General features: G+C 43.1%; 1 protein-coding gene across 2 annotated transcripts; it reads right to left on the bottom strand.

The window, feature by feature from the left end:
- Nucleotides 1-399: 399 nt before the first annotated feature.
- atf6b (activating transcription factor 6 beta) lies at nucleotides 400-13,295 on the bottom strand. Of its 2 annotated transcripts, XM_046859911.1 has the most exons (18): nucleotides 13,023-13,295; nucleotides 12,799-12,950; nucleotides 11,822-11,886; nucleotides 10,438-10,519; nucleotides 10,133-10,192; nucleotides 9,010-9,092; nucleotides 8,194-8,353; nucleotides 7,996-8,091; nucleotides 7,688-7,848; nucleotides 5,790-5,969; nucleotides 5,525-5,607; nucleotides 5,243-5,443; nucleotides 5,054-5,161; nucleotides 4,850-4,949; nucleotides 3,583-3,653; nucleotides 3,367-3,466; nucleotides 3,178-3,262; nucleotides 400-3,021 (listed from the first exon to the last, which is right to left on the bottom strand). In XM_046859911.1, the coding sequence occupies exons 2-18, from the start codon at nucleotides 12,872-12,874 to the stop codon at nucleotides 2,759-2,761; spliced, it is 1,974 nt and encodes a 657-aa protein (XP_046715867.1). In that variant the 5' UTR covers nucleotides 12,875-12,950; nucleotides 13,023-13,295; the 3' UTR covers nucleotides 400-2,758. The 2 variants fall into 2 exon arrangements, with proteins under 2 accessions (XP_046715867.1, XP_046715868.1); XM_046859912.1 differs by having other exon boundaries at nucleotides 3,583-3,650; nucleotides 12,799-13,295.
- Nucleotides 13,296-25,270: the final 11,975 nt, after the last annotated feature.

Here is a 25,270-nt window from a genome sequence, read left to right as displayed (position 1 = left end):
TGAAGACAGTTGCAGTAGAGGCCTGGCAGAGCATCACCAGGGATGAAACCCAGCATCTGGTGATGTCTATGCGTTCCAGACTTCAGGCTGTAATTGACTGTAAAGGATTTGCAACCAAGTATTATAAAGAAAGTTTGATTTATGATTATTATTCTGTCCCATTACTTTTGGTCCATTAAAAAGTGGGAGGCACATATGCAAACTGTTGTAATACCTACACCGTTCACCGGATTTGGACTTGTTCGTTTAATTTCAAATCCATTGTGGTGGTGTATAGAGCCAAAAATGTTAGAATTGTGTCGATGTCCCAATATTTATGGACCTGACTGTATATTATATATATATATATAGAGAGAGAGAGAGAGAGAGAGAGAGAGAGAGAGAGAGACACACAGGTTGTTAATTAGATGATGGTTTATTGATGGGTTCTGCAGGTTCCTGTGGGTCTGAAAGGAGCAGTGATTGAGAAGTGACTGAGAAAATCTCAGCTTCTGATTCATTTGATAAATTATTACAAAACAATGTGAAAAGCGTATTTACATCAGCATTTAGAAAACCATCTGAACGTGTTCATGCGAGGAGTCTGAATGGAATGTTGTACGATAAGAGACCATTAACAACTGGGAGCTTTCCACTATACCACACACACCGTATTCATCCAGATGTGCTTCTTCTCCAAACTGTTACACAAAGTTTTACACACAATCGTGTAGGACAGCTTTGGATCAATTTTTTCCTTCGCTTGAATTAGGAGATTCAAAAAATGTTCCAGCATGACGATGCCCCCTGTGCACAAAGCCAGCTCCATGAAGATCAGCCTTCCATGGATTGGAGTGGAAGATCTCCTGCTATAGATCTCCAACACTATTGAACACCTTTGGGATGAATGTGAATGTAAAGGTCTGCACCTCAGACCTTCTCACAGTCTCACCTTCATCACTCCCTGACTTTACTAACACCCCTGTAGCTGAATAAATCTCCACAATCATCTAGTGGAACATCTTCCCAGAAGAGTGGAGCTCATGAGAACAGTGAATGGAGACTAAATGAGGAATAGGATGTTTAAAAAGAGCTCATGCTCAGGTGTCCACATACTTCTGGCCCATATAGTGTAAATGTCGGTTCCTGTTTTAGATGGGGAAAAAAAAGAAAACACGCAAAATAAAGAAAAGAAAAAATCAAACGTGACGTTAAGAACGAGTGTAAGAGTGCACGTGATCACTCGTTAGCGTTATATACAAGCGCATGACGTCGTAATGAACAGATAAAGTCGGGAATTCTCTCGCAGCTGCAAATCTATCCAATAAAAAACATTTGAATTTACACTATATTACAGTTCAACACGCCCTCCATAACAAGGTTTGCTTCAGCTTTCCCGCGCAGCGGTGATGTCACTTCCTGCCTGCTTGGCTCCGCCCACACACACCCTATCGCAGGCCGAGTCGGCGGTAATAGTGGTTACGTTACGGTTTCAGAGCGCACTGTAGCGAGCGCACGCACACGTTCACCACACGCTTCCGAGCTTCACTTCTTTCCTGACATTCGCACCAATCGCAAAATTCTCATTTAAATATAAACAGATACGATTCTCAACTCAAACACGTACACAAACAAAACAAACACGTGACAGTGACTGGCATCGCAAAAAATAAATAAACAAATATACGACACGTTCCTCAATATCTCACAGGAATTCTGGAAATTTGATGCCTTATTCAAGGGAATTCTAGAAGTTTACTGACCCATACTGAAAAATAACGGGATTTTGTTGACATGAAGGGAATTCTGGGAATTTGCAGACCAATAGGGCATAATGACAGGATACTGGTTATATTCACAGAATCGGTTATATCGGAATTCTGAGTTCAGGGAGCAACACGTGGGGATACGGGGATGTTTAGACTTTCACTGAATTCCCATTTACAAAACTCCAAAACCTGTACAGCAGGATTGTGGGATTTTGCTGGGCTCTATGCCGGAATATTTGGAGTTTGGGGACCTGCGCTGCTGAATTCTGGGAGTTTGGGGACCCGTACTGCTGAATTCTGGGAGTTGGAGGACCTGTACTACAGAATCTGTGAGCTTAGGGACCCGTACTGCTGAATTCTGGGAGTTTGGGGACCCGTACTGCTGAATTCTGGGAGTTTGGGGACCCGTACTGCTGAATTCTGGGAGTTTGGGGACCCGTACTGCTGAATTCTCGGAGTTGGAGGACCTGTACTGCTGAATTCTGGGAGTTTGGGGACCCGTACTGCTGAATTCTGGGAGTTTGAGGACCCGTACTGCTGAATTCTCGGAGTTGGAGGACCTGTACTGCTGATTCTGGGAGTTTGAGGACCCGTACTGCTGAATTCTCGGAGTTGGAGGACCTGTACTGCTGAATTCTGGGAGTTTGAGTCCTGTATTTCAGAATTCTGAGAGGTTGTAGACACAGTGTGGCATTCTGGGATTTTGGTGCTCAGTATTGTGGAACTCTCGGAGTTTGTCGACCCCGTAATATAACAATCCTGAGAGTTTGGGGAGCAATAGATCTTGCAAAAACATCAGTGTCAGTGTTGCCATAGAAACGAGTGTAACTTTAAAGTTTTTAGAAGCATTTAGAAGTTACTGAGCTTCATCTCCGAGGTTTGGACAGTTTTAACATCGGGAGCAGAATTGCAGGAGTTGGGCGAAAACCACTACTGTTTTGTGTGTGTGTGTGTGTGTGTGTGTGTGTGTGTGTGTTTGCTCCGACGTGTTTCCATTTGTCTAAGTTTCATTAGGACCCTGATTGTGTGATTAAAAGCTCCGCCCCCCTCCTCCTGACTGGCAGGGGCTGCCTGGTTGCCGCCGCCCCGCCCCCGCTCGTTTGCCGTGTGTGGTTGCCATGGTGATTGTGGTGTGAGGGCGGGTTGGGGGGTGTGTCTCTGAGCGAGGGCGGGACCACAGAAGATTTGATGGGGATGATTCTGGTGTCCATGACCTCACAGTCCACCTGCATCATGAGCTCGTATCCACCCTTAGATGAGTTATAGACCGACTCTGAACACACACACACACACACACACACACACACACACACACACACACACACACACACACACACAAAGATATAAATACTACTGAAGGTAAAGAGGTGAATTAATTAAGCTGATTGATGATTAAGGCGAGTGTGTGTGTGTGTGTGTGTGTGTGTACCGTTGACGGCCATGGCAGGCATAACAAGGGACATTTTGGGGCGTGTAGTTTTGTTGTGACTGATGGCAGGAAGAAGCAGATGATCCTGAGAGAGAGAGAGAGAGAGAGAGAGAGAGAGAGAGAATATAACCCTCTATGTGTTTACTGATTAGCATGCTAGCACGTGCACCTCCTCACTCGGTGTCTCACCCGTCTGAAGGAGACGACGTAAAACGTGTCCTCACGCCGATCGATGGCATCCAGGAAGTCGCTGTAGCTCACCTCAGGTCCGGGTAAAAGCTGTAGCTGACTGTACACACACACACACACACACACACACACACACACACACACACACACACACACATCGGTATAACAATCTCCTTTAACACACACTAATCTGAAAAGCATGAGCAGTCGTCCTACCTCTCAATAGATCGGTGCGTCTCGATGGGGAGATAGCGTGAGAAGTTGGTCTTCCGGTGTTGAGCTTTCTGCTGGAGGAGATAAAAACACGTTTCAAATACACATACCGTTTTAACATGAGGAACCATTTCAGGAACTATTTACGTAGGTTTTGGAATAGAGGAACCATTTAAGGAACTACATAGGAAGGTTTGGACCAGATGAACCATTTCAGGAACATTTTCCAAGTTAGACAATGTTGCAGAGTATTTCAAATATTTAAAGTGAGTTTCTACTAAAGGAACTTTTTAAAGAACCATTTTGGAGCTATTTCACCACATTTGTGGTAAATTCTGACCTTGAGAAACTCTTTAAGGAACATTTGCAATAAAGAATTCTTTCCATTACGAGAACTTTTTCAGCTTTGTACTATCAAAGAAACAATTTCAGAAACGTTTCAATGTGGGTACTGTTTCAGGAACACTTTAACCATGTCTACACTTAAAGAACCTTTTCAGGAACAGTAAAGAACAGTTCAGAAGAACATCTTTAAGTATGCTTTCGCTACAGTAAAATTTTAACTTTCACTATAGTTTCATTTCAGCTGTCCATCAAACTGCCTGTTTGTCTGTGTGATTGTCTGAACATCCTTCCATTTGACCTTCTGTCTCTTAAACTGTCTGTCTTATGATAGCACCACAACATCTATTTCATGAACATTTTTATGTTTCCACCACAAAAAACATTCCAGGAATGATTTTGTTAGATCTTTCACTACAGGAACCATATCAGGAAAGATTGTGGTAGATCTTTCACTACAGGAACCATATCAGGAACATATTTGTTAGAGCTTTCACTACAGGAACCATATCAGGAACATATTTGTTAGATTTTTTACCTCAGGAATCATAACAGGAACATGTTTGATAGAACGTTTGCCACATAAACCATTTCATTGGCAATTTGAGTAAATATTTTGAACGTTTTACCACAGAAACGTTTGAAGCATGGGTCTGTTACAGGAAGCATTTCAGGAACGCTGTTTCCACCAGAGAAGCGTCTCACTAATGTTCTCAGATCTGTTTTCACCAGAGGAACCATTTCAGGAACACATTTTCATTAGAGGAACACTCTCAGCATGACTTTCAGGTACATCTTCACATGGTTCCTCTGTATAAGCAAACATTTAAATACAGCTCAAAGAGAGGAACCATATTAGAAACCCTTTCTCCGGATGTGTGTGTGTGTGTGTGTGTTTGTGTGTGTGTGTGTGTGTGTGTGTTCACACCTGTGCTATTTTTGCCTTCTGAGCGATCTTGGGTTTACGGTTCGACTTCTTCCGGTTAATCTGATGGCGATGAACCCAACCACGCAGCTCATCTGCCAACCTGACACACACACACACACACACACACACACACACAAATAAGCTTCTGGTGATTATAACCCACTTGAGAAGGTCGGGGGTGCTGTCCCCGGTTGCCATGCCGACCTGAGAGACTCGGAGCGATTGAACTGTCTGCAGTCGGAGGAGGAGAAGAGGCGGTCGATGTCCTGCAGGACGAGATCCTTCACCTCACTAAACACACTGCTGACGTTCCTGCACAGAGACACGGAGAATGTTTTTCTGAAAGATCTAATGATGTTCACTGGAATTATTAGGAGTGTTAAGAGCCGGAACCTGAAGTGAAAGGTGTCAGAGTTGTCTCTGTCCATCTCTCCTCTCCTCCAGCTGTCCTCTCCCGTGTCCTCCTCGCTGTCCAGCCTGTCCTCCACCACTCTGTCGTCCACCACCTGACCTGGGTCGTACACCAGCAGGCGTCTCCCCGGATGAAGCTCCTCCCCTTCCTCCAGCGCAGACGGTAACTTCCTGTCGGTGATGCTGAGGGAGGAGAACATTGGCGTGTTTCACTCTGGTTTTGTGAACCTCGAGCCCATGAGGAGAAAATTTACTGAACTTTACCTGACTGGAGCGAAGCTGAAGGTGATGAAGAGCAGGAGGACCATCACACACACTGCTCTCTTACTGCTGCCTGATTCTGCACCCTGTTACACACACACACACACACACACACACACACACACACACACACACACACACTATTGACATCTATCTGACAGACAGTTTGATATCCATCTTTCTGTTCATGATCATCTCTCTCTCTCTCTCTCTCTCCCTCTCTCTCTCTGAGTATCTGATTGTCTCTCCTTCTCTATTAATATCTGACCTCTTTGGAGGCGAGTCTGATCCTCAGGGCCTGGTTCTCCCGGCGCAGGTGTTCGTTCTCCTGCTGTGCCTCTCTTAGCTGAGCCTCCAGGTTCTGTACGTACTCCTTCTTCTTCTTGCGGCTCTGACATGCGGACTCTCGGTTCTTTATCATCCTCTGCTGACGCTTCAGCACCTTCATCTAGGAAAGAGGAGGAGGACAGTCAAATAAACCTCTAAACACACCACTATCACCATCAACATCACCAGCATCTTCACCACTATCATTACAATCATCACCACCACCATCATTATCATTATAATCATCACCACCATCATCACCACCACCATCATTAGCATCAGAATCATCACCACTACCATCATATCCATCAACACCATCATCATCATCTCTATTATCACCATTGTCATCATTATGTGTAAGTGTGGGAATATGGGAGTGTGGGAATAGAGAATACGGGAGTGTGGGTGTGGGGAGTACGGGAGTGTGGGGAATACAGGAGTGTGGGTGTGGGAAACACGAGAGTGTGGGAAATACGAGAGTGTGGGGAACACAGGAGTGTGGGTGTGGGGAATACGGGAGTGTGGGTGTGGGGAATATGGGAGTGTGGGTAATACGGGAGACTGAGTGTGGGTGTGGGGAATAGGGACTGTGGGTAATACAGGAGTATGGGGAATATGAGAGTCTGAGTGTGGGGAATATGGAAATGTGGGGAATTCGAGTGTGGGGCACACGAGAGCGTGGGTGTGGGGAACACGGGAGCGTGGGTGTGGGGAATACGGGAGTGTGAGTGTAGGGAATACGGGAACGTGGGTGTGGGGAATACGGGATTGTGGGTGTGGGGAATACGGGAGTGTGTCTGTGGGGAATACGGGAGTGTGTCTGTGGGGAATACGGGAGTGTGGGGAATACGGGAGTGTGGGGAATACGGAGTGTGAGTGTGGGGAATACGGGATTGTGGGTGTGGGGAATACAGGAGTGTGTCTGTGGGGAATACGGGAGTGTGGGTGTGGAAATACGGGAGATTGAGTGTGGGGAATACGAGTGTGGGGAACACGAGAGCGTGGGTGGGAAATACAGGAGCGTGGGTGTGGGGAATACAGGAGCGTGTCTGTGGGGAATATGGGAATGTGGGTGTGGAAATACGGGAGTGTGGGGAATACGGAGTGTGGGGAATATGAGAGTCTGAGTGTGGGGAATACAGGAATGTGAGGAATACGGGAGTGTGGATGTGGAGAATACGGGAATGTGGGGAATACGGGAGTGGGTGTGGGGAATACGGGATTGTGGGTGTGGGGAATACGGAGTGTGGGTGTGGGGAATATGGGAGTGGGTGTGGGGAATACGGGAGTGTGGGTGTGGGGAATACGGGAGTGTGGTGTGGGGAATATGGGAATGTGGGTGTGGGGAATACGGGAGTGTGGGGAATACGGGAGTGGGTGTGGGGAATACAGGAATGTGGGTGTGGAGAATATGGGAGTGTGGGTGTGGGGAATACAGGAATGTGGGTGTGGAGAATATGGGAGTGTGGGTGTGGGGAATACAGGAATGTGGGTGTGGAGAATATGGGAGTGTGGGTGTGGAGAATACGGGAGTGTGGGTGTGGAGAATACGGGAGTGTGGGTGTGGAGAATACGGGAGTGTGGGTGTGAGAATACAGGAATGTGGGTGTGGAGAATATGGGAGTGTGGGGAATACAGGAATGTGGGTGTGGGGAATATGGGAATGTGGGTGTGGGGAATATGGGAATGTGGGTGTGGAGAATATGGGAGTGGGTGTGGGGAATACAGGAATGTGGGTGTGGAGAATATGGGAGTGTGGGTGTGGGGAATACGGGAATATGGAAAATACGGGAGTATGGGAAGTTCCAACTTTTCTGAAACACACACGAACACACTCACATCGATGTCGCTGCAGTTGCTTCCAGGCAGAGAGGATGCTGGGATGATGGGCTTGGTGGTAGGCGGGGCCGTAGGGCTGGTGCAGTGCATGCTGGGAGACACGGGCTCCATTTTAACGATGGCTGGAGCAGAACCCAAACACACCGATGGGGACAGAACCACTGCAGCAGAGTACGCAGACGTCAATAAACAACACACACACACACACACACACACACACACACACACACACACACACACACCAGTAATCACAACACTCTGTAGTGTGGAGACTTTAGCCAATCAGCTCGAGGGGGCGGAGTCTGTACCTGGTGGTGTTCCCTGCAGGATCAGAGTTTTAGCGGCCACACACACTGGCCGGGGCTGGAGCACAGGTTTACTGCTGAGAATAGATCCAGTGTTGACTACACACACACACACACACACACACACACACACACACACATTAATAACCAGTGAAAAATTAATAGAATCTCTAAGGGTAAGGTGTGTGTTTGTGTGTGTACCCGTGGTCTGTGCTACAGTGGGAACAGGAAGTGTAGATGTAGCTTGGTGAGGGGGCGGGACTGTGGTTGCCACGGTAACTTCCATGGCTCCCACCGGGGGTGAGAGGACATCTCCGTACATGTAAGGAGGCGTGGGAGGATTCTCACCTTTCACCTGAAACTGAGACACACCACAACACAACGAGACGCTGCAGGATTAATCACCACTTTATTTTATATTTATTCCACTTTAAACTTCATCAATCTGTTTCTTTCCAAAAAGAGTAGAAAAAAAATGATAGCATCGCAGACAAAAATATTAATTAAAATGTAATTCTGAAAGTAATTTACATAAAAGGTTAAAAATAATTATAACAAATTAATTATAACAATGTATTAATTAATATTTACATATTTATAAATGATCAAACAATAAATTATTTTAATGCTAATTATTTATGTAATCAACAATCATGTCTATATTTACACTTGAGTATTACGTGTACACACACACACACACACACACACACACACACACACACTCAGAAGAGAACGGGTGGTAGATCCTGGATACAAAATAAAGGTCTGGATGTGAAATGAAAGAAGATAGCAAGATGAAAAGAGAGAGAGAGAGAGAGAGAGAGAGAGAGAGAGAGAGAGAGAGAGAGAGAGAGAGAGAGAGAGATTAAAGACGGAGGAAGTCGAGGAGGAAATGTTTTTTCACAGCTGTAGTATCAGAAGTGAAAGTCTTAAAGCAAACAGTGTGTGAGTGTGTGTGCGTGTATGTGTGTGCGTGTGAGTGTGAGTGTGTGCGTGTATGTGTGTGTGTGTGTGTACCTGAGCTTCAGGTAAGGACAATAAAGAGCAGTCGGAGGCTGGAGAGGATGAAGGAGACGGAGGCTCGGCCTTCACTTGGAACACTAAAACACACACACACACACCTTACTTATCAATTAAGTCAATAAAGATAGTAGAACTAACAGAAGGACAATTTACACCTGTTCATCAGGTGTATGTATACACACACACCCATTCTCACTCACAGACAGAGAGGCACACATGCACAGACACACTTACAGACACAAAGAAGTACACACACAATCACATGTGCAGACAGACACGCACAGACAGACAGACATGCACAGACAGACAGACACATAGACACCCACGCACAGACAGACAGACAGACACACAGACAGACACAGGCAGACATGCACAGACACACGCACAGACAGACAGACATGCACAGACAGACAGACACGCATAGACACCCACGCACAGACAGACAGACACGCACAGACACACACAGACAGACACCCACGCACAGACAGACAGACACGCACAGACAGACAGACACGCACAGACAGACAGACAGACAGACACACACGCACAGACAGACACGCAGACAGACACGCACAGACACACGCACAGACAGACACGCACAGACAGACACGCACAGACAGACACGACAGACAGACAGACATGCACAGACACACACGCACAGACAGACACGTACAGACAGACAGACATGCACAGACACACGCACAGACAAACAGACATGCACAGACAGACACACACGCACAGACAGACATGTACAGACAGACAGACATGCACAGACACGCACAGACAGACAGACATGCACAGACAGACAGACAGACATGCACAGACAGACAGACAGACATGCACAGGCAGACACGCACAGACACACACGCACAGACACACACGCACAGACACAGGCAGACACACAGACAGACACGCACAGACACATGCAGACACGCACAGACAGACACACGCACAGACACACAGACATGCACAGACACGCACACACAGACAGACAGACACGCCCGCACAGACAGACACGCACAGACAGACAGACGCACACACAGACGCACACACAGACAAGGACAGACGCACAGACATATAGACACAGACAGACAGACACGCGCAGACAGACACTCACGCATGTCGACAGGGAGAGGCTGCGCTATTGTCATCTCGTCTTTCATAACTGTCATGTCACCTGTAATGAGACAGAGAGAGAATCAGGCTCCATACTGATCATACACGTCTCACCAACATCATTATCACCAATCTCTGGACATCATCTCATTCATGGCATCAAAACCTTCTCCTGGTCCCACAGTCTTCATCACTACCATCATCAGAAATCCTTGTGTGTTCATTATCACTGCATCCACCCTGCTGCAGTCTCTCTCCAGTCTCACACCAACATTCCAGTCCCAGATCCACCTCAAAGATCTTTACCTTCTAGCAGTTTGTTCTCCAGGTGTTTCCAAGGTGCCATGGGGTTGTCTGGGTCAAGGGTCAGCACCAGGTCATTGTCGAGCTGTGAGGAACAATTCAGTGTATGACTTTAAAATCAACTTGTAAAAATCAACCTCACCCTGTTACCTACTGTACCGAGAACATGATTTGGGATTCAAATGAACCGCCTGGTTCCTTACGAGGTGTGTGTGTGTGTGTGTGTGCCAATCATGCTAACAAGTGCTCTAAAGCTAGCTAAGCTCCAGCGGAATAGTTCAGGAACTTGCTCTGAATTTGCGGGTCAAGGCTCCTCCACCTTCAGCCCTGTGGTTTAAAACTGCCTGAAGAAGATCTGATGATCTTCTGCAACCTCTCTAACGCCAATACCACGAAACACTGCACAACCTCTGGAGATAATCCTCCACAACTAGCTTTGGGAGATTCTTACCCACATCTAGTGATCTATAGAACAACATTCCACCACAGTATCTCTAGAGGATGGAGGTTTCCAGGTGGAGGTCCAGCCAACTAGCTAACCACTAGCTCCTGCCATGTTCTTGATGCTCTACTATACAAGAACATTCCAGAAATATCATTACCTTACACTAAAATGATTTAAGCCCTGATCCTAAAACCACCACATTCCTTTTGCTAGTTCAATCTCCTGCTCATCCAGGATTGAGCTAATCTTCAGAATGGACAATTTAACTGATCCAGAGCTAATCCAGACCCATGTTTAGTGGTTATTAAGTAGAAAGCCAGCAGCTACCAAACCCAGTGTGAGTGCTGTAGAGCTAGCATGACCGCTGCAGTTTCGCTAGGTGCTAATCCATGCACTAACCCCATGCTAGCACCAATCACGCTCTGAAACGCAAGCTAATGTGGGGTGTTTTTACACACCGAGTAAAATTATGGATAATTTTTATCCTGAATCCTACAGAAAGTCCAGGATTTGGTTCTGAACAGTGTGATCGGGTCCAACTTCCTGTTCTTGTTTATTCAGGTGATTAAATTGATTTATGTCTGTAAATAGTTTTTTTTTTGGCTCAGTAGGATCCAGCCCTATGTGTAGAGCAGATCCTCTACTCAGAGAAGCGATCCTCAGCCTAGATCAGCCACGCCTACTCGCCTAGCACGCTAAACATCGCTAAGTGCTGGATCCAGCACTAACGCTCTAGTGAAGTGGTGAGGAACCTGCTGGGGGAGTGTATGGAGATATCAGAGCTCATGAACTTTACCCTGAATCAAACAGGACATAAAGAAGTGGTAATGTTAGCTCACACACACACACACACACACACACACACACACACACACACACACACACATATTCAGGACATCGTCTGCTCACGGTGTAGGTGTGTGTGAGAGAGAAAAGACTCACCAGTGGGTCATATTTCAGGCGCTCCTCACCCTCCTCCATGCTCTCACACTGATACAGACAGGCATCTGAGACGGGAACGAGACAGACGAGAACGAGACAGACGAGAGACATGTCGTTACACTTTCTCCAAGCGCAGATCTCTCAGAGTTATTTCAGTAATAAATAAATAAATAAACCCAGCAGCCCTGACACTGATCCTGACCCTCACACAGGGGTGTTTCATCTCCATTACACATCTGGAACTGCTGCTTTACACATCACATGTTGTATAATAACAATCTGATACGCCATCGTTTCTACAGCAACAGTGCAAACGACTCGTATGCTGGAAGTGTAACATAAAACTGATAACGTCTCCAGTGTCAGTGACAGTAAAGAAAGAAAAAGATAGATAGATAGATAGATAGATAGATAGATAGATAGATAGATAGATAGATAGACAGACATACATATGGACAGACAGATAGACAGACAGACAGACAGACAGACAGATAGAGCTGTAGTGTAAGGGGAATGAAACACGTAAAGAGGAAAACAGAGTGGTATGGAGTAAGCCGGTGTCCCGGTGTGTTTCTAATAAACAAAATCATAAATGATCATTTTATCTTGATCATCTCTGGTAATGACGATGACGTAACAGCTTCCCTCTGCTGCGTTATGACGTAACGAGCAAGTTCAATGAACAGTGTGGAAAGTGCTAAAGTATTATTATTATTATTATTATTATTATTATTATACAGTTTATACACTATGTTCTGTGTATTAACATTTATTCAGTGAACATGTTCTTTTATTATTAATTTATTTTAATCATTAGTTATTTCCTGTTTGAATTCTCGGATTTCCGGTGTGTTGACTGAAGCGGTATGAAATGGATGGACACTAAATAACAGCGAGTTAAACCCTGTTTATCAATAAACAATGCCTTTGACTAGACTGCTGTAATAAACAGTGTATAATGATGAATCAGGACTCACCCCAGTCTTCACTCGTCAGAAGATTATCCGCGAAAAAGCGACTGTCCAGATCAGACAGCAGTTCAGCCGCCGCCATCACCCCCGAGTACACAAACACAACAACTACACAACTACACCCCGAGTACACAAACACAACAACTACACAACTACACCCCGAGTACACAAACACAACAACTACACAACTACACCCCGAGTACACAAACACAACAACTACACAACTACACCCCGAGTACACTACTACACACTACTGCAGATTTATTATTATTAATCTATTTCTGAGGTTTCCTGCTGTACCACGGACAGCTGATCACACCGAGCCCATCTCAACACACACACCTACACTGTCTGCTGATATTACACTCTATTATACACTAATATTTATTTATAATGCATTTAATACCTAATAATACACTCTAAAACCCCAAATTCACACACATACACACACATACACACACAATCCAGGAAATTGATTTGGCTATGGACAGTCGTCTGTCTTTTTTCCTCCACTGTCCAATCAGAACGCAGGAAAAGGAGACGGACACCCAAGCGGGCCAATGAGATTCCTGAGAGAAGGGGCACGCAAATGCAAATCGACCAATACGCGGGCTAGAATAGAAAAAGGAGGCGGGACTTGTGTGTTTACGCATTCGTAAATAAATAATTTTTACGATTTATGATATGGTATTTATTTTAAATCAGAATATATATTTTGATGAAGTGATAAATTTATGTTGTAAAATATGAATCGTTAGTCGTTGTGTGTTTCCGGTGGACCGTTAAGACGCTTTTCTGTCAGGACCCCTGTAGGTGTCTGTGATAGTCGCCTGATTAATAATAACAATAATATAATAAAACTAGAATTATATTTAAATTTCTGTTTCTATTGGGCAGAAAAGCTGTGAATTTGGTGAACATTTAGTCAGCAGGATTTTGGGCACACACACACACACACACACACACACACACACAGGATGTGCATCTCCATAACTGAGGCTGATGCGATTCACATCTCAACTCATTAACAACGATACGATCCATTAAAGATACACATGAAGCAGCTACCGATACGATACGATACGATTCTCCCTGTTACGATGCAGTGCATCTGATTTCCATCTGATTCAAAACAACACCATTCAGTAGGAATCTGATGCTCTGCAGTTCAGTATGGTGCAGATATTTCATTTTTATTTTTGGTTCAGCAAATGATCAATTTACTTGTGTGTAAGTGCTTTCTGACTTCTAACACGTGACCCTTTCACACACACGCCTTTTTAGTGCCAACAAAAAAAAAAGAAAAAAAAAAAACAGAGGTTCTTTTCCTGTTGTGTGTGCAGGAAGTTACAGCTCTACCTCTGCCATGTTAATCTGTATTCTGCATGACTCTCAGGACACGCCTCGGTCTCCGTAGTGTTGTGAAACGTCATATTCACGTAGCAGCAGCGGTGCTGGGAGAATGCGCTTGAGAAACCAGGAGAAATCCATCTGTATAGAAAACGTCAATTACTAAATAAAACAATGATAATCATCAACTAATTATTAACACACGTGGTGTTATACGCTAGCGTCACTGTTCTTCCCTCTCACGGGTTCCCGATGGGTTTATCACTGCTGCAGGTCAGACACCGACATGGATCTCAGGAGATCAACACATGGTTTATAGAACATCAGGAGGTGAAACTCCTACATTACCCACAGCAGATTAAACAGTGCAACATCTCCTCTCTCTCTACACTCAAAGTCCTAATACATCATTTATAACCTTACATTTCAATCCCTATGTATAAATAGATCAGTTTCTACCGATGCACGTATGTTAAAAACACTTTTTTACATTGATGATCTTTTACGACGATGTGAATCGCTGAATCTTTCCACCCATAACACTGAGTATATCTTCCCTTATGTCAACACGCTGCCTCGTTCACTGTCATAACCCTGCTGACCACTCATCCCTCCATCCTCTACCACTCATCCCCCCATCCTCTACCACTCTACTACTTATCCCTCCAACCTCTACCACTCGACCACTCATCCCTCCATCCTCTACCACTCATCCCCCATCCTCTTTCACTCTACCACGTATCCCTCCATCCTCTACCACTCAATAATACATTTAATACAAATGTTTAGAAATTCTCAGGGACTCGAATATTATGCAATTCAGAAACCTTTCTTACTTCTCGTTTTTTCTCTTCTCTTACATGGTCATCATTTTAAATCTCCCCAAATCTTTACTATCATCACAGATATTACATTCTGAGCTGCTGGTTGAATTCTTTGGATGTTTTTTTGAAGACACTCAATGCTGTCAGGTCCCCCCCCCACCACACACACACACACACACACACACGCACAATTATGGGTACACAACATTACATCACTTCCCGTGTTACATTTCACTGCTTTACACTTGTTTCCAGACACACTGGTCCTCAGATCTTCACTCTGTTCCTACGGTTCAGACGGTGTAAAGTTTTGCTTCATCTGAACTTTTATACTCATGGGGTTCATCTGTTTCCTGCTGTGTGTGATTTTACACATGGCCAACAGTGGTAAGTTCTTCCACATTCATATATTTATATGTGGATCCGAGGCTGAAGTTTTTTTTATTATTTTATTACTGGATTGAAAAAACACACCCATTCTACAGCAGGATTTCAAACATTTCATCCTTTCCCTAAATCTCCTCCTTTTCTTTTCTCTGAGTGACGTCTAACAGTGCTGTTAATAAATACATTCTGGATTATTCTGAATGCTCAGTCTGGAGAGAGAAGTGTTAGAAAGGAAAAGTTTTTTTTAAATTGGAGAAGTGCTCATGAAAGTACTGCAGGAAAGTGTAGGAGTTTAGATCTTGTTTAAAACCTGCTAGTGACTCATATCCTTCTTATGACTTCAGAGATGGAGGGCTGAGTGGAGCAGAGGTAGAGGATGGAGGGATCATATTACATGGAGGTGGGAGCGTAGTGGTTTAGGATTTGGACCATGGATCGGAAGGTCATACGTTCAAATCCCAGCTCCATCAAGCTGTTGTAGAGGATGATTGGCACAGTATGGAGGATGGAGGGATGAGTGGTGGAGAGGTAGAGGATGGGGGGATGAGTGGTGGATTGATAGAGGTTGGAGGGATGAGTGGTGGAGTGGTAGAGGATAGAGGGATGAGTGGTGGATTGGTGGAGGATAGAGGGATGAGTAGTGGATTGGTAGAGGATGGAGGAATAAGTGGTGGAGTGGCAGATGATGGAGGGATGAGTGGTAGAGTGAAAGAGGATGGGGATGAGTGGTGGAGTGGTAGAGGATAAAGGGGATGAGTGGTGGATTGGTAGAGGATGGAGGAATGAGTGGTGGAGTGGCAGAGGATGGAGGGATGAGTGGTAGAGTGAAAGAGGATAGGGATGAGTGGTAGAGGATGGGGATGAGTGGTAGAGGATTGAGGGATGAGTGGTAGAGTGGTAGAGGTTGGAGGGATGAGTGGTAGAGGATGGAGGGATGAGTGGTAGAGTGGTAGAGGTTGGAGGGATAAGTGGTAGAGTGAAAGAGGATGGGGATGAGTGGTAGAGGATGGAGGGATAAGTGGTAGAGTGGTAGAGGTTGGAGGGATAAGTGGTAGAGTGAAAGAGGATGGGGATGAGTGGTAGAGTGGTAGAGGGATAAGTGGTAGAGTGGTAGAGGTTGGAGGGATAAGTGGTAGAGTGAAAGAGGATGGGGATGAGTGGTAGAGGAAGGAGGGATAAGTGGTAGAGTGGTAGAGGTTGGAGGGATAAGTGGTAGAGTGAAAGAGGATGGGGATGAGTGGTAGAGTGGTAGAGGTTGGAGGGATAAGTGGTAGAGTGAAAGAGGATGGGGATGAGTGGTAGAGGATGGAGGGATGAGTGGTCGAGTGGTAGAGGTTGGAGGGATAAGTAGTAGAGTGGTAGAGGATGGGGGGGGTGAGTGGTAGAGGATGGAGGGATGAGTGGTCAGCAGGGTTATGACAGTGAACGAGGCAGCCTACCAGAGGTGTAAAAAAAAGCCAAAAACTGTTCATTTGTGAGGTTTTAATTTTCTAATTAAACAAAGATCAAACAATTTGTTCAACAAAAAATACAAAGTAGTAAAGCGTTCTTTCAAAAAGCGAAGAAATCAAATCACAAAGTAAAAGATTAATATTCAATAGACAAATAAAATAAAAGTGAATCATTTTAGATCAATAAAACAAAACAGAGCTGACTGTGATTTAATGCGTCTCAGTCTCACGGAGGGAAATATTTTTATTCAACTCCAACAAAAGCTGTTTTTTAGAGTTTTTGTATTTATTTGAGTTCTTTTTGGACTGAAAATGAGGCAGCAGGTGTGTGAACAGTGTTAATGACACACACTGTAACTCAAAATACAGGGAGTAAAAGCACAGATATTAATCATAACTGTAGTTTTGTAGAGTAAAAGTTGTTTATATCTATATTTAATCAGATACTTTACACTACTGGATGAATCCGATATGAGAGACGAGATTAGAATCGGAAAAACAGGCTTCTGTCAAGTGAAGAAAAACAAGAAAACCAGGAAACAAATCAAAGTAAAAGCAGGTCAGTGATCGCAGGAAAAACAGGCTTCTGTAACCTGAAGTGCACGAAGAGAACCGAGTGCTTCACAAAGTCATAGAGAACGAGAGTCTCTTTAAAGAAATAAAGAGGGAATGTGTGTTGAGACATCCTGTCTCCATGCTGTCTCCATGCTCCTGATGTACACTGATCAGCTGTAACATTATGACCACCTGCCTAATATTGTGTTGGTCCCATTTTGCTGCTAAAACAGTTGCGACCCGCCGAGCGTCAGCATGACCTTCTTGAGCAGTTTAAGCTACAGGAGCTCGTCTGTTGGATTGAACCACAAGGACCAACCTTCACTCCTCACGTGCATCAATGATCCTCGTCCCCCCACGACCCTGTCGCCGGTTCACCACTGTTCCTTCCTTGGAGCACTTTTGATAGACACTGACCACTGCAGACCAGGAACATCCACAAGAGCTGCACTTTTGGAGACGTTCTGACCCAGTCATCTAGACGTCACAATTTGTCACTCAAATCCTTACGGTCGCCCAATTGTCCTGCATCTAACAACAACTTTGAGGACAAAATGTTCATCTGCTGCATAATAAATAAATCCACCCACTAACAGGTGCCATGATGATCATCAGTGTTCTTCACTTCACCACTCAGAATGTTAAATTGTTATACCTGGTCGGTGTAGGTGTTCTGCGCTTGCATGGTGGGTTCTGGTAAATGGGCTTCACTGACTGGAATGACGTGAGAGAGCCCCCTATTGAATTGCTCAGTCTGGGTGCAGTTTTTTCTTCAGTGCTAAAGCAGACCACAGTAAAGTACATGATGGTGCAGGTCTGTGAGCATGTTTGCAGGGTGTGGAGAAGGAGGAAGTGGGAGCTCTATGAACTCTAGTATCGATGAGTCTAAAAGACTCAAAGATGGTGCTGAAGATGGTCTTCCACTCGAACGCTCTGGGAAACACCAGATTATTTGAACAGTGGAGATCTTACTTAGTTCAAGTTTGAGTTGCTCAACAAGAGGCAAGGTTTGATCCTAAAGGTCAGTGTCAGGTCTGAGACTGCTCCCCTTTTCAACAAAGTAGCACCCAAACGAACCCTTGCTCCCATCCCATGTTATACAAAGAAAGAAGTGAGATGCAGTAAGAATCTCTGACATCAAGATGCATCACCTGAAAATCTGCCCTGTGGCACCAGTTGGCTGGTTGTCAAAGCTGGTACAAGGGGCCACCACACTGAGATGAGATCATGGGGTCAGGAGCAAATGTAGATGCTGCTTTTTCATCAACTGTCACTACCAGTCCAGATCTCCTGCTACATCTGTGTTATATGGTGAAGCTTTCTTCCTGAAGGCCGAGACAGGTGTGCTTGTCGTTATTTTCTTTTCATCAGAGGTGTGCAGACAAATTCAGGGTTAAAAAACAGGCTTGAGTCGAGTAAACAACAAACAGCAAAAACGATTAAATGAAGACATCAGGAAACAAGTCTTGAGGAATGCAGGTAAAAAAAACAGGTTTGGTAACGTCAAGTGCATGAGACAAACCGAGATCTCGCCAAGTCATTCTGCATTCGTGTGAGAAAGTGATTGTGAACAAGTGAATACATGACTGTGTGTGGGTTTTGTGGTGTGTAGGTGGAGGAAGCCATGTTTGTGGTGTGTTCTGGGAAATGAAGTTTACTGACTGGGCCAGTTAATAAACTACAAATATTTATATCTAGAGTATATGACGGATTGTTTTTATGATTAATCTATTCCTCTACATCGGGGGTCGACAACCAATGGCTCTGGAGCGGCATGCAACTCTTCAGCCCCCCCTGCTGTGGCTTTCTGCAGTGGCTCCCTGCAGCCTTGACAAAATGAAAATAAATAAATAAATAATAATAATAACAAAAAAAATTAAATATATAATCGATTATTTTTTGAGAAAATAAATCATTAAGTTAAGCATTTATTAATTATTATTAAGTTAAGCATTTATTTACATTCCAAATCTGTTGAGATTATTTTCATCTATTTGTTTGTTTATTTAATGCCACATGGAGGTTCCCTAGTGGTCTAGTGGTTGGGATGCTGCGCTCTCACCCGGGTTCGATCCCCGGTCAGGGAGCCAACCCCAGCCACTCTCAGTGCCAGTCCCAAGCCCGGATAAATTGGGGAGGGTTGTGTTAGGAAGGGCATCCAGCGAAAAAATGTGTGCCAAATCAAAAATGCGGAGGATCCGCTGTGGCGCCCCCTAACGGGAGAAGCCGAAAGAAAGTTTATTTTGTGCCACATATTTATTCTATGATGAATGTTGTGGATGGTGTTGAGCTGTACTGGGATATTAACTGGGTTTGGATAAGAGGGTTTTTGAATTGAGTCCGGGGGTCTGTGATTAGTCTTTATTAAATAAATATTTATGATGACCTGATGATAATTATACAATAAAAAAATGAAAGCGGTGTCATTCAGTTCCTGTTTATTTTCCAACAGCCATACTGAATCAGATACGAACCGAGGGACGTATCGCACTTCTCCACTGTCTACATGATGGTAAAGTGGTTTGGAGTAAAAGTGCTGATAGAGGGAGAGTGGACATCCTCACTGCTCAACATGGAGAAGATGTTCCCTACATAACACACAGCCCTAATTTAGATCCCAGATACGCTGTAGTGGGGAATTTATCCCTCCTGATCAGCAGTGTGTCTCTCTCCGACTCGGGGATTTACTACTGTAACTCTGTTCCTGTGATCAACCTGACCGTCACTCCTTTACAAAGTAGGTGCATCTTTTATACATACAGCATGTGGGTGCTACTGCTCTACATTTCACACAACAGATTTAACATGAGTTTTATTTACTGCTTATGGTGACACATGTAAGATCTTCATCTGAAAAGGTTTAGTTACACATCAGCTGTCTGGCATTCAATTATTCAGTTCAATGTAGTTTAGTTTTATTTGTATAGCAGCTTTTTACAATGGACATTGTGTAATAGCTGCTTTATGGAGATAAAGATGTTATAAAGTTGGAAAGTATACATTTAGTGCCTTTATGTTTGTCCCTAATGACTGAGCCAGAGGTGTGGTGAAGGAAAAACTCCCTGAGATGGTTTGAGGAAGAAACTCTAAGCATCCATTTAATAAAGTTCTAATGATCACAATAGATGAGGAAATGTGCTGATTGTCATCGTGTTACGAAACTTCGAGACTGGTTTCGTAACATGCCAGCAGATGGCAGCACAAGGCTGTGCGCACAATCACATGGAGCACCGACCTTCATAAGTCATTGTGCCAAAGTACATGGTCCTATTCTGATCACGTGTGCACCCTGTCACCAAGCTTCTCTTCACATGTGAAACAACACGATCTCACTTCCTCACTTTCTTACACCCACACTGCTTCTACAGACTTTGCCCTCTTCCTGAAGATGAAGATTCGGCTCACCGATTAGACTCCATTGCGGAGATCCAGATCGAATCACAGAAGATGCTTGACACGCTTCGAAAAGAAGATTTCCAGGACACGTTCCAGAAGAACACTGGGAGGCGCTGTATTACTGTACAAGGGGACTATTTTGAAGGTGATCGTGTGGAAATATAGATAAATAAAATACTTTTTTATAAACAGAACGAGTCTCCAATTGTTTGATACTCATATAGAATACTTTATTGATCCGACAGGGAAATTGTTGGTTTATGGATCCATGATCTGTATAAAAGATAATATGCTAATTCAAGGGTGGTGCTAGCACATCCACTATACTGTAACCCTCAGATTAAGGGTTAGGAGCCTTGTTTAAATGCCCAATATTGTAAGCTTGGTGGTGCTAGGATTTAAACCCATGACCTTCTGATCAGAAGTCCAACATTTTATCCACTGAGCTCCACTTTCACTTGGACACCTGACCATCAGATACGCTGTCTTTTATTCGACTGTAGCGCACACTTGTACAGAATGTTTAATGTAGCATTTAAATTTCCCTTCATACGGAAACAAAACCAGAACTTCATTAGGATTTTGTGTGATCAGGTTGGAGTGGAAGAACTTAAGCGTCCTTCATAAAGCCCTGAGCTCCTCAAACTTCAGAACACATTTTGGATAAACTACAACACTGACTGAACCCCAGACCATCTCACATCATCAAAACCTGATTTCATAACTGCTCTTGTAGATGAATGATCACTAACACTCACAGCCACACCCAAAAATCTAGTGGAACATCTTCTCAGAAGAGCAAATAGGGACTTAATGTGGAGTGAGATGTTCAAAAAAGAAGCACATAAAAGAGCATTAAAATGGTGTAAGTTCTCACACCTAGCCGTGGATCATCAGCGTATACAGTGCCATGGTCACTTCTCAGCATTGAGGAGTTCAAGCTGTTATTGATGTTTGCAGAACAAAACTGAATGAATCAGTGTTTTATAATAACTCTGATGTGCTCAGCAGATGAAAGACCGCTGCCGTATGCAGATTTGGAGGAAGCAGAAGGTAAACATGAGCTTTATTTATAAATCTTACAGACGTCTAAAAATGTGAGAGATCAGATCACAACCTACGAATAAACACTAGGGGTGTAACAGTACAATCCTTTAACGTGCAGAACATCTGAGTTCCTTCACAACGTATCAAGTGGTGGACTGCTAGTTTGTTTAGCCTCCGCCTGTGTGAAATCGCTGCCACTTCCTTTTTGTGACAATCTAGCAAGATTCTTTAGTGTTTTATATTCAGCTTCAACAATTTCTTTTAAAATCCTGACAATTCCACATATTGAGGAGTGAATGAATGAATGAAGGATGGAAGAAATGAAGACTTTGTTAAAATCTGCTTAAAAAGGAGAATGGTTAAGTACATCGTATCTTTAGAAAATTAAATATTAAATGTAAAACACACACACACACACACACACACACACACACACACACACACACACACAGGGTCTATCAAACTATTTTTTTTTTTTATTTAATCAATTGAATTTGTGCCAATTTAATCAAACAATAACTAATATAATAAAAGGTGTACTGCATTAATTTGATTTATTTCATTTTATTTTTATATATTTTATTTTCTAATTGAAATATCTAAAAAATATTATTTTATATATTATTTAACCAAGCAGGCAATTTTATTAAAAATATTACAATTTTAAAATAATAGAATTAAACTAAAGTAACTAAATAATACTAGAATTTGAAAATGACATTAAAAATACATTACAGTAAACTGTCGATGTTCACAAATGTTAATAACAATAAACCGTGTTGCTAAAAAAAAAAAAACGATAAGCAATTTGATGTTTTGCATTTCTTCCCCAAACTCTGCCGAAACTCTAAATGAAACCAAAACGTGACTAAACAAACGAGAATTGTGTGTACTGTTACTGTGAGAAGTCAGTAGGTGGGTCCGTGGTGGCCGTGCTTGTAGGACAGGTGCAGGTATGGGTTAGTGAGATGTTCTTCTCAGAAGTTTTATCTCAAATCTGGAAAACACACATGCATATTAAAAAAGCTTGAATGAATCTGATCTCTCAATGGTGTAAACAGTTCACTTGCTTTTATAAAAATGTGTGGATGTATTGTGTTACTTTGCATCTAGTTTAAAGAAATGCTGGTGTTTAGTGTTCGTTCCTGCAGAACACAATGTCACTTACAGGAATATTAATGTAGAATGTGTTTTCTTTTTCTCTATTTAATCCTGATATCTCTCATCTCTACACTCAGGTAGCACAGGAGAGACAGAGGAAGGTTCAGGTGATCATCCAATCCAGACAGAAGAAATGTACTGTCTGTCTCCAGACCCATGACTCCATATCTCACACACACACACACACACACACACACACACACACGCACACACACACACACACACACACACACACACACACACACAAAACGTCTTTTTTTCATTTTTATCACATATTTATATTTGATTTCCTTTTCTGTTCCTCTGGATTGTTGCTGTTTGATAGTAAACTTGTCTGTATTTCTAACAGAATGTAACTGAGCTCTGTGTCTGTAACACTGATTATTACTGTCATTATTCCATCAAACATTTATTACTGAATCTAATAAAGTGCAGCATGAAATAACACATTATTCACTTCAGATACTTATTAGATTTTGTGTGTGTGTGTGTGTGTGTGTGTGTGTGTGTGTTATTTATATCTTATTAATAATATTATTATTCTATTAGTATGGTGTTATGGTAAATTAATAAATAAACTAATAAATACATGAATATATTTCTAAAATGATAAAACACCTGTATTTATATTACACACACAGAGAACAGATGACTCCTTCTTAATATAAATATTTTGCTGATCTAATTATCATTTTATTAAACCCAGTCTAAATGATCCAATTCTGGCTTCCTACATACACATCCATATGTAAATCCTGGATTTTAAAATCTGCTCATGTATAAATATACAGGACTTTACACATATAAAGGCATAAATAAATACAAACAGAATGAAAAGATTCACAAATCTCATAAACTCCATATTTTATTCACAACACAACACATTTGAAATGTTTCCGTCAGAGGAACCCAAACTTGTTCCTGTGAAGGACAAAAAAAATCAGACTTGAGCCGCAAACGTTTTATCAAACTGTGTTTTATTACAATGAGATCATGTAGGATTTATAATGTTGAGAAATAAATAAACTGAAAACATGACTGTGAAATCTGCATAACTAATGCAGCTTTATTTTCAAAGTTTCAGCTTAGAAATGTTATTTTAAATGTTAAATTAGAATAAAAAGCGCTGTGTGAATGAAACGTCACCAAGAGCCAACTTTGGCCTGGAGACTCCAGTTTGGGCTTCTCTCTGGTTTTAACAGGAAATGTTCCATTTTGACGAAAAAATAAGGAAACTTTAAATGTGATGGCTGCAGCAGGTCTCTAAACGTAGGGACAGGGCCGTGTTTCCCACTGTGTAGCATTCGCTTTTCTTTTAACAACATTCAGTTACATCTGGGAACCGAGGAGGACACGGCGTATCCATGGTGTCCAAAAAGAGTTTAAATTTGTCCGACCACAGAACAGTTTTTCACTTTGCATCAGTACATTTTAAACTGAAAGAGAGGATGGTGGTGTTTCTTGTTTGCAGGACAGAGATTTAACCTGCATTTATGGATGACATGCCAAACTGTGTCACAGACAATGAATTCTGGAGTTATTAATGAGCCCATGCACTCAGGATCTTCCAGTTCTGCAGCTCTCACTTCCAGGTAGGCAGCCATCTTGGTCTTTTCCCGTGCCACACAGTGTTTAAGGCAGTGGCAGGCCGTGTATTTGGTACCTGGACCTTCAGTGGGGACGTACCCGACTTAATCCACCTCTTAATCCACCACTATCACATCACAATCATAGAAACCATCAATACAATACAAAAACACAATATAACAACACGCGGCATTACACAGAGACGTTTCACACATGGAGGTGAAAACCATTTTACTAAAACAACAGACCCAGTTAAGACTCTAAACCTCCACACTACAACCACAACTGTGCACCTACAACATCTGGAGCAGTTCACAATCAATATTTATCTAATAACATGACAAAAACATCAAATTGTAAATAAAACACAACCTAATCAACAGAGATGCAGACTCATAATGTGCAGCGCCCCCCAGAGGCTGTAATACAGTGGTACCACTCGTGGAGAACAAACCCTTTCCCGGGCTGAGACACGCTAGCTAGCTTCGGGGTTGGACGACCTCCTCACCATGTCTAGCTTTTCTTCAAAATGGATTTTTAAGTGTGTCCGAGACCAAATCAATTTCTCTTCCTCTGTAGGTGTAATAAAATTTTTACTTATTACTTTTACTTGTTTTTCTAGCAGAAGTGACCTTGAAGCAGCTGTAGCATTTAGACTTCATGTCCCAGGCATTCCATTTTAACCCTTGACATGGAAAACACGAAGCAGGACAAACCCTG

This window comes from Silurus meridionalis, chromosome 10 (genome assembly GCF_014805685.1).
Source record: "Silurus meridionalis isolate SWU-2019-XX chromosome 10, ASM1480568v1, whole genome shotgun sequence".
NCBI classification, from domain to species: Eukaryota; Metazoa; Chordata; class Actinopteri; order Siluriformes; family Siluridae; genus Silurus; species Silurus meridionalis.
The sequence above is the reverse complement of the archived record's forward strand: the minus strand, read 5'-3'. Positions and strand labels throughout refer to the sequence as shown.